This window comes from Lampetra planeri, chromosome 35, assembly GCF_965212315.1.
Source record: "Lampetra planeri chromosome 35, kcLamPlan1.2.h2, whole genome shotgun sequence".
Taxonomy (NCBI): domain Eukaryota; kingdom Metazoa; phylum Chordata; class Hyperoartia; order Petromyzontiformes; family Petromyzontidae; genus Lampetra; species Lampetra planeri.
Genome location: NC_136141.1, coordinates 5,219,069 through 5,229,621, shown reverse-complemented (window position 1 = coordinate 5,229,621; position 10,553 = coordinate 5,219,069). Strand labels below are relative to the sequence as shown.

Genomic DNA, 10,553 nt, shown 5'->3' with positions numbered 1-10,553 from the left:
GCAGCAGCTGTAATGGTTTAGTTTGCCCCTATCGTTGTTTAGCGCAGGGCAGTCTCGCGACACTTTATCAAGTGGGCCCTTGCCCTAAAACGTTTCGCCAACTCCCCCCCCCCTCCCTTGAGAACGAGTGTGCCGCTGGTGGCGAGTTTTGCGTATTGGAGGAAAAGGCCCCAAGACCCTGGAGAAACCCCTCTGTGTGCGAGGGGATAGTTCCTAAAAAGTCAGGGCAGTCCTGCTGTGTGCACGTGCTGTAGGGGTGTGCACCGCCTACTTGGCTGTCCCCGTTCCCACTCATCCGCGGCTGCCCTCGGGTCAGGTTCACGGCCTTGGGTTCCTCCGCGGCCACGGGTCACGTGGGGTAGCAGAAGAGAACAAATGGGAGCAATGTAAATTGGGAGTGTTTGGGGGAGCATGTGGAAACCGTGCGAACATGGGAGTAGTAATCTCCCACCCCGGGGGAGCGGAGAGGTACCCAGTGATGAGATTGTTTATGTGACGATGATGATTACGATGTTGATATTGTTTTTTTTCCTTGTGCCCTGAGACCAAAAGAATGTAAAATGAGGATGTGAGTTGGGGGAGGGAGATGGGGAGGGTGAGTTCTGCAAGGTGTTTCTGGTGCGACTCATTCACGAATGAATTAATGCTGCACAATCTGTCATCCTCGCCTCCCTCCCCACTCGCCCGTCTCAGAGCCGTGAGGTACCTGTGCCAGGCTAGGTGTCCTCTCGCTCACCTGCTCGACTGCAGGGTTCCTCCAACTCCCACTCCTTGCGTGCCCCATCACGGTCCGGTTTCCACGTCCACCGAACTAGACTCTTCTCGATTCCAAACCCAAGACGATGCAAGCGATATTGCGCCTGATGATTGCTGAACACTTTCCACGTTGGTGCTCGTTCTAATTGACATTAAGTAGACGACAACTTCTAATCGATATCTGCCCTTGCACATAAAAAAAAACATCCCATCGGCTAAACGGCCTACTGGGAGTGCATAATTTCATCAGCATTGGTTACACAAGCTAACCTGGAACGGCTTTGATATTCGATGTCTCATCAGCAGAGTCTTATCAGGCAGGCTTGCCGAAACCAATGCTGGTTAACAGGCAAGATGTTCTATCGGCGAGGACCTCCCTCGGACAGGGGGTCCTAGTTGCCGGCAAAACCACGCACGGTGCCGCACGGCTCTCCACAACACGAAGTGATCGCTAGCGGGGTCGTCGTTTAGCAATCGTATCGGGCACGTGACGTCTCGGGTTGAGATCGGTGTGACTGTTCCCCGTGGGGGCCGGAGCGGCGGGCGGCCGGAGCGACGCTGCGGCGTCCTCACGTGGACGCGCCGCTTGGCTCTGGGGAGCGCGAACGACGCTGCGGCTACCCCACACGATGCCTGCGACTCGAGCACTTAACCCCCCCCCTCCTCCTCCTTTCCCCACCTACCACCCCCCCCCCCGGGGGAGAGTTTGTATTTTTGTAGGCGAACCATGGCGGTGGCGGCATCAATAAACCCGAGAGAGCGACGCGTGTGGAGCCTCGAGTGAGTGTGTGTGCGCACGTGCGTCCGGCTGCCCACGACGACCACGGCATCCACCATTCGGCTACGCTCCATTGAATCGGAAAGGGTTTTATTCGCCATGAAAGTTCGCACAGACAAGGAATTTACTTTGGCAGGAAGGTGCATACATTCAACATATAGGAATCTTAAATAAGTGGTGTACAAGTCTAACTATACTAAAGGTACAAAGTCTAACTAATGTAATAATTGAATTTAAAAAAATATATACAATATCTATAATATGCAATATAAAATTACAAAAATGCAAATAGGGTAACAAAGTGCAAATATGGCAGGGTGTCATTGTACAGATATATTGTTAAAGAACACGATGGCAGGGTGTCATTGTACAGATATATTGTTAAAGAACACGATCCGACACCACCAGTTTACCCCCCCCCCGCCCCCAATGTCTATCGATTGGTAATTTCCTCCGCATCCGCGACGCTGCTGCTGCTGCCCTCTCGACTGACTGCGATCTCTCCAATTCGTCCTACGCCACACCCCCCCCCCCCCACAATGCAACCTCTTGGCTAGAATCTTAAAATTCGGTATAAATTCTTCCCAGCGCACCACGCCCGCTCCTACGAGCCATCTGTCTGCATCTCGTCTGTCGCCGTCGGTCACCGCATCTCCAGTGAAGATGCGGTTGTATTTCGCTCAAAAATGTAATTGGAGCAAAATTATATTTCGAGGATTCTTGGCTCTTCTGATGGCCAATGACGAGTGCACGTTTTTAACTCTTAACGCCATAATCGGCCGAGAGAATTTGCCGGTCGATTGCAATCTTTTCTTCAAGCCGGATGGTATCTCAAGCTCTCCACGGGGACCTCCAAAATCTAATCGTCTGCCACACGCCACTTTGCTGTGCACCCTAATTGGTTGCCTTCTAGAAAAAAAAGAAATACATAGACGTAATATTGATATAATGCACCTGTAATAAGCGGTCTGGCTGAGCAGTGATGTGGTCCAGAGGGCAGTGCGTTCACCGCTTGCTGTCGAGGTCCACTTACAATCTGGTCGGCTGTCCTGATTAATACCGTGGGTGTATTCGCCGTAAAACATGCGCCTCATGCTTCAGAGTGGATGTCAAGGATCCCCTCACGGCACTGAGAAGAATACGGCGTTGCTTGCTAGCATCATCCAAATTTGGCAAATTACAAAAATGACCTACAACGCACCGCAAACTGCTGTTAGGGCACCTCGCCCCGCTCCTTTGAAGCGGCCATCCTAAGGGAACAGGCGTCCTTCGGCTCAAAGCGCAGCACATTGAGGCGGGAGTCGAGAAGAAACAGAAAACAGGGGGCTGCATTTATTGACTTCTCGGCGGCATGTGGCACCGGTGTGGTGAGACGGCCTCATGCTGGCCAAGGTCGGCTCATGCTGCTCTCTCTCGCACCTGCTGGGAAACCATCGTGACAAATGTCTGGCACAAAAAAAGCCACATTTACCAAGCTGCAGCGTGTACAAAATTATTTGTCACGGGGACTGCAAGATCCGACCGTGTCCGCCCAGCGCTCGCTGAGCTGCATTGGATTCTGGTTGCCGAACGAATACATTTATAAATAAAGTCACGTAGGTATAAAATAAATTAAATCACGACGTTTCGGGCGCAACGCAAGCGCCCGTCATCAGGTGGGACAACCACAGCCAGAGATAATTGCTTGTGTTACGCCCGAAACGTCGTGTTTTTATTTATTTAATGTTATACCTACGTGACTTTACTGAAAGAACCAAAGAGTATGGATCCCTGCAGTCACGGAAACTTAAAATCTAGAATACATTTATAAGGTCGCACATTCGTGGCAAGAAGCACGATACATTGCTGATCTCGTTAAGTAGCATAAGCCATCACATAAACTTCGGTCATCCTCGTAGTGCCTTTTGGCTAACCATGGAACAAAGACGGTCACTGCATCGCACGCTTTCAGACACATCTGGAACATTCTGATAGGAGGAAGCCACTGGAGCAATGCACTTTTAAATGTAAACTGTAAACTAATTTCTTTAGAACTGCTTTGTGTTTAGTTGTCCTTCCCCCGTGCCTCCGAATAACACGGTTGGCTACGTACGGTATGAAAGAAGTTCAACGATACATACAACATAAGACACCGCATCCACATTGGTAATAAACGTCAGCTGCCCACCAGATTCTCGACAACGTCCTGCCCCAGGGTTCAGTGCTCGTGCCATCGCTCCTTAACGTCCACGCGGGCGACATGACAGACACAACATCACGGAAGTTTAGATACGCGGACAATCTGGCCACAGGACGGTCACATCGTCCGCATGAGATGCTGAAGCCATCCACAACCTCGCCGCCAGAGGCCTTGGATTGGCTACAGAACTTTGATATAAACATTTGAACAACTTGCTGCTCCCGTTCAATAGGTCTCTTATCCTGTAGCAAACCATAGGACAGAAGAACTGCAAAGTCTCGCAAATGTGTCACAAACGGTGCCCCCCCCCCCTCCCGCCAGAGGAAACAAGAAGATGCTCGGTGTAGACGGCACTTTGCTTCGTTCGTTCATCATTTCGTTTTTTTGTTCAATGCTTTGCTTTATGTGCCCCCCCCCCTTTTTTTAAATGAAAGATTTCACGAAAGATTATCTCTCTCTTCACCTGCGTGTTTTTATATTGGCAATCGGCCGCGTCGGTACCGTTTTAAATGCAGTAGATGGCGGGGCTGGCAGTGTTGTTTAAAAAAGTTCGCTTGCGTGACTGTAAATTTACGAATCGTTTAGGAATGAACGTGGAAGCAGCAGCAGCAGCAGCAGGGTTTTGCGTCCGTCTACGTCTGTTACTCATAATTATGGGCGCCACAGCGGGCGAGAATGTTAGTTATCTCGCCTGGTATACAAGGAGTTCGTGGCTTCGATCCCGACCCTGACCCCTGCTGCTGTATGTTTGGAGTTTGCGTGTCTCTCTCTCTCCCCGTGGTCACTATTTTTTAATGAGCTAATTTAATTCTAGATGTGAAGCTTTCGTGACTACAAGGATTCATATTCTTAGGTTTTTTCGGTAAAGTCACGTAGGTAAATTTTTTTTTAAATTAAATTACCTGAAGACGGAAGCTTGTGTTGCCTCCGAAACGTCGTGATTTTTATTTTATTTTACTTTTATTAATTTTAATTTTTTTACCTACGTGACTTTACCGAAAAAACCTAAGAATATAAAGCTAAATTTCGATTTAAAGCTTTCGTGACTGCAGGGATTCATCTTCTTGGTTCTTTCGGTAAAGTCACGTAAGAACCAAAGAACCAAGAAAATATACAGCTAATTTAATGTATTTAAATCAGATTGAATGGACCTGAAATGGGCGTGGCTCCGGAACGACAACGCCCACAACAGGGCGGGTCCTCCGTCATGACCACGCCCACACGACGACGCCCATAAAAGGAGCGGGACACGTCGATGGCCACCACCTTCAAAGGAGGCGGGGTGTCGCTATGACAACGCCTACAAAAGGGGGAGGAGCCTCAACGACCACGCCCATCAAAGGGGCGTGGAAACCCGCCGTGGTTTTCCCGCCTCGCGTCGCCATGGATCAGCAATGGCGCGCCCACTTCAAGCGGGTGAGGAGCGAGCGGCCGCGTCCCTCACAACTCCTCATTAAGTTTCTTGTTGTTTTTAACGTCGTGTTTGCACCAACGTATTATCAACCGCAGTCGGGAGCCGGCCCAGTGAGAGAATAACCCGTCCTGCGTCAGATCTCGTCGGGTTGAGCCTGGTTAGGGCTTTGATGGGCGGCAACATCGTGCATAACAGGTGCTATAGACTTGCTGCGTTGCGGGCAGCAGAGGACAGCCCAGCAAACTCTGCTGCCCCCCACCGCCAAACCGCACTGACCGGTGAAGTATGTTCAAAGGGCGCCGAGGTGGTTCTCATCCAGCAGTGGAAGAGTTGTCCTCTCATCCAGCAGTGGAAGAGTTGTCCTCTCATCCAGCAGTGGAGTGCAGGTGCATCCACAGCACGGAGCACGAGGGGCAGTGGATGTTGTTGCCCTAAGAGTCTCGGCCTCCAGCAGTCCAAGCGAACTCCAACCCGCCCGTGTCCGCCTTGTTAGTGACGACCCCCCCCCCCGCCATCTCGTACGCACCGCACGCGCCTGATAGTGGCGAGGGGTTTGTGTGTTGACCGTCGACGCTGCTGGACACACCGCGCCGATTTAACGAATGTACACACACAATCATGTTTAGCCCTCGCCAGAACGTATTGTGTTATGGGGCCGTTCATAAATGACGTCACGCACCTATGGGGGGGGTGTCAGACATTTGTGACGATGGGGGGGGGGGTTGAGAAATGTGACGTCACATCAAAATGCGCAACTTTAAATAAATACAGACAACACGTTCTACTTAATTAAACTTTAAAAAAATATGTTTTCTCCTACAACATCACAGTGCAGCGCCACATTAAATACGCACTACAATGACAATAGTTTAAAGCGATTTGAAGCATTTTTATTTTTTTGGGGGGGGGGGGGCAGAGCTTTGTGACGTCATATTTGAGGGGGGGGGTCAAAATCGTCCAAAATCGCGTGACGTCATTTATGGACGGCCCTGATGCATTCAATTGCTTTGCGTGTGAATCGGGACCCATATCTAACATAGATGGTGGTGGTGGTGGTGCTCGCCTCTAAACCATCTGGACAGTTCACACCGGCAGCATTGGTTCGAGCGTGGCCAGTCCGAACTTGGGAGTTTCTCTCGTGTTGGACCAATTCCGCCGAAAGTCTACGACTCACAGGAGGCCGTGTGGCTGACGGGATGAGTACAAAACCCACGGCATTGCCTGTGGTTACTACCTGCCATGTGTCCCGGGCAGTGCCGCCGCTCGTGTGGGAGGGCAGCTTGGCTACGTGTCCGCCAGGGGTCGTGAATGCAACGTCGCGAACAAACCGGCATGCCGGTAGCGCTCGTGGCAACAGCAGCATGGGTGCATAAAACAAATACAGGTAGTCCTCTACTTACGATGGAGATGCGTTACGACGACCCCATCGTAAGTCGAAAATATCGTAAGTCGAAGATGGCCTAGCCTACCCAGGAGTCTTAAAGAATGGTGATAATTTAGCAAAACAGCAATTTACAGTACCGTACTGTATAAAGTATATACTGTATGTATTTATTAATTACAATACTGTATTGCACAGTAAAATCTAAAATAAAAAAAACCAAGGTCAATTATTAGCCTACCTATATGAACTGCAATTTAATTTAAAAAAATTCAGGAAACAATCCTATCTGCTATAAAAACTTTTAACATGCATTGAACGTATCGTATCGTGGTAACCTTAAAATGAAATCGTTAAAGCTACGTATCATACATGCATTGAACGTATCGTAACGTATCATATTGTACTGTACTCACCAAGATTATGTCCGTCGTCTGCACACTTGAACGATGTTAGGTTGTTGATCGCAATTTTGTCGTATCGCTATCACCATCGTAAGATCGAAATATCGTAAGTCGGACCATCGTAACTCGGGGACTACCTGTACAACAACAAGGTCAATCTCCCAGAGGTTGGACAGACCCGGGAACTGGCAAGCTGTGGGTAGTGGATTATAGCAATTCGCTTTTGGGTTGGCTACGGGTTGTGCTATGGATGGAGTGATGGCAAAGTGGTTGATGCGCTGTGCTCCGAACTCTGCCACTTAAATTTGGTTCCTGGCCGCGACCGACGTCAACTGCAATGTCGGCCATTGCTGGATGAGGGCCTACCCATGCCAGACTTGACCTTCACCACGCCCGTGAGTAGGGGTTGTTGAAGGCAGGAAGCATAGACGTATGAGCCTGGGGTATAACAATGGATAACACTTTAACTTCTAGATTTGAAGCTTTCGTGACTGCAAGGAATCATACTCTTTGTTTTTTTCGGTAAAGTCACGTAGGTAAAAAAAGTAATTAAATAAATGAAAACAACTAAATTAAATCACGACGTTTCGGGCGCAACACAAGCGTCCTTCAGGTAGGGATAACGTAGTGAAAGCACAACCGCTTAAGTGTGTTGTGCTTTCGCTACGTTGTCCCCACCTGAAGAAGGACGCTTGTGTTGCGCCCGAAACGTCGTGATTAAATTTAGTTGTTTTCATTTATTTAATTTAATTTTTTACCTACGTGACTTTACCGAAAAAAACAAAGAGTATTACTATAACTGCCCTCTGCTATATAACCACGAAGCTCCCCAAGTGCTATGACAACCAGTTGGTGTATCATCGTCGTCACCGATCTGAGCACCATCCAAGCTCAGCCCATCTTAGCCTTAGAGGTCTGACGAGATTGGGCACCTTTTGGAATGCTTTAGTCGAAGGCCGAACTAATAAACTGCTATGTAAATTTAAATTGTTATGGTTATCTAAAGTCTGGTGTTCTATGATTGCAGGAAACGGTTGGGAAGCTGCTGGCGCTGTACTTCAAGGATGAAAAGACCAAAGGTGTGAACGTCTCAACAACTCCACCAGTGATGGCGTTTCTAACAACACTCGAATGCCAGGCAATGGCTGCCCATAATAATAAAAAATAAGTTGCAATTCCCTTCCGAGAGCGACAGGACAATGAGACAACTATACTAGCATCAACATTGGGAATTGTCAGCACAGTATAGGCATAACTTTTTACAATAAATATGTCCGCAATTTTCACTCTTCGCAGTCTAAAAACACATTCCTGCGGAGGGAGCTGGTAGGAACGTTGGGTTGCTCGGTCAATGGCCAGGGTCAACGGCGGCGTGGTGTATTCCGCAAATATGGCCGACTGAGGGCGGGCACAAGCCGGCGTGAGTAGTTAAACGTTGAGTTTTATAAGGGCACCATGGTTTGACCCTCCCCTCCCCACCCAGCCCCACCCTCCCCACCCAGCCCCTCCCCGCCCTCCCCGCCCCGCCTTCCCCTCCCTCCCCACCTAGCCCTTCCCTGCACGACAGACATAATAATCCCCTGTGGGCTGGTGTAACCAGGAGGTTCCTACCACAGTACAAGGCTGTGCATTATACACACAACGTGATGTCACGTGACGTGCGAGGCATGATGGGAGGACCGATCCAATGGTCAAAATCTCAGTGTCATTCCTCTTGCTTGTTTACAGCCTGTACACTATCCTGTCACATGAATACAACTCCGTATGAAAGTCGACAGTGGTTTCCCTATGGATGGACCCGCTCCCGCCATAGGATTGTGAAAGTTCCACCATTGCCTCAGGGCTGTGAAGGAGAGAGATGAGCAGCAATGCCTCGGCACCCGTTTGAGCTGGCATTGAGACGTTTCTCTCCGATGAGTTTCTCATCGTTTACAGTAAAGCCTTATAAAACCGGTTCAAGGTAAGAGCTGCTGCTGTTGTTGCTGTCATCCTCGAAGCCGCTTTGCTCACGGCCGTCTCCCTTGCAGTGAACGCGGACGCCCTGAAGCTCATGACCAGCCTCATCCGCCTGTTTGTCACCGGTGAGGCCGGGAGCTGGGTTACCCATCCACACCTTGGAATTCCCTCCCTTAGTCTCTTCCCAAGCTAGTATATAAAACAGATTTGTAGAGGTACGACCCTGCTGGCAGAAGGGCCTCCTCGAGAGAGTGAACTCTTGAGGGCATTTGGTCTACTCTTCCACGTTCACCGGGCGTGTTGGGAGAGAGATGGGTGTACTCGCACTTTACCCCACCGCATGCGACTTGTTGATCGACAGATTGTGGTGTATGCATTGATACTGCTTGCTGGACACATGCCAAGCGACTGACAACAAAAAAATTGGGACTTTTAAAGTTCCGGGAAGACTTAACACATTTCCCAAACTAACAGCTTCCTCAAAAAGATGATCCTGTGAAAATCAGGACAAAGTGGCAACCCCACTCGTAACCAATGTGGCCCCCACTGCCCTGTCAACCCCGGACAGAGGCGGCCATGCGAGCGGGCAGGCAGGCAGAGAGCGAGGCGGTGGACGTGGTGGACGTGGCACACCTGGAGAAGGTGCTGCCTCAGTTGGTGCGTGACTCCAGCAATCCCATCACCATCACCCATACAAATACCAACGCATGCGCCACCACCACAATCTCCATCGCCACTACGACTCCGACCACCACATGCAACGTCGCTTTAACCACAACCATCAGCACCACCACTATCATCATCACCACCTACACTATCACAACCACCCCACCTGCACTACCACTATCAGAGGGGCCCATGCCCAACAACGCTGCACCACTGGTGACCTGTTTATTCGCACGTGGGTTTTCGCGGTTGTGCTGTACAGCTTTCTAATGTATGTTGGACTTCTTTCGCACTGTACGTAGCCAACCATGTTAATCGGAGGTACGGAGGAAGGACAACAAACTATACACAAAAAAGCAGTTCTAAAGAAATTACTTTTCAATCTAGATTTTAAAGTACATTGCTCCAATGGGTTCCTAATATTGGAAGGAAAAGCGTTTCAGATAGCTGCCGATGTGATCTCGGGGTGTACCACCAGTAATTTTGTGTGATATCTGCCGTTTCAATCTTTTCCTTGATGAACCGATTGAGGGAGAGAGCTGTGTCTCGTTAGCTGTCATTTGCTTAACCTGTTTGCGCTCCACAGCTCCTGGACTTTTGACCGTGGTGGACCGAGCCGTCGGACCCAAGTGGAACATTATTGTTGTTACGAATAAACTTGAGCTGTGAAGCGATATCTTCACTCCTGTGTTTTCTCCGGCACGCTGGGTCTGGGAAGAGCAGCTGCTTGATATGCACCGGAGTGCTGTTGACACTTCTGTCGACGCCGCTTCCCTCCACCCCTACCGACCTATGGCGCGTTTTCTTCAGGTATTGTTAGATCCCATCATTTCGTGTCTCTGCTGTGCCGTCCAATCTGGTCCTTTGACTTCTCATCTGCAACCGTCTTCTCTGCGGTGGTTATTGTTAGTTCAAATTATGCCGATTCCATCTGCCGTGTATTTTCATCTAATCCAGGACTTCCTTGTTTACCTATTCCATTTGTTTCTTTTTATTGTATCAGGAAACCTGTTTGTCGT

The 10,553-nt window shown here is 49.4% G+C and overlaps 1 protein-coding gene across 2 annotated transcripts; it reads left to right on the top strand.

Moving 5' to 3' along the window:
- The first annotated feature begins 4,953 nt into the window (after positions 1-4,953).
- Positions 4,954-10,208, top strand: LOC144730314 (centromere protein X-like). Of its 2 annotated transcripts, XM_078611035.1 has the most exons (5): positions 4,954-5,129; positions 7,940-7,991; positions 8,940-8,993; positions 9,437-9,525; positions 10,121-10,208. In XM_078611035.1, the coding sequence occupies exons 1-5, from the start codon at positions 5,004-5,006 to the stop codon at positions 10,133-10,135; spliced, it is 336 nt and encodes a 111-aa protein (XP_078467161.1). In that variant the 5' UTR covers positions 4,954-5,003; the 3' UTR covers positions 10,136-10,208. The 2 variants fall into 2 exon arrangements, with proteins under 2 accessions (XP_078467161.1, XP_078467162.1); XM_078611036.1 differs by lacking the exon at positions 8,940-8,993 and having other exon boundaries at positions 4,971-5,129.
- The last annotated feature ends 345 nt before the right edge of the window (positions 10,209-10,553 follow it).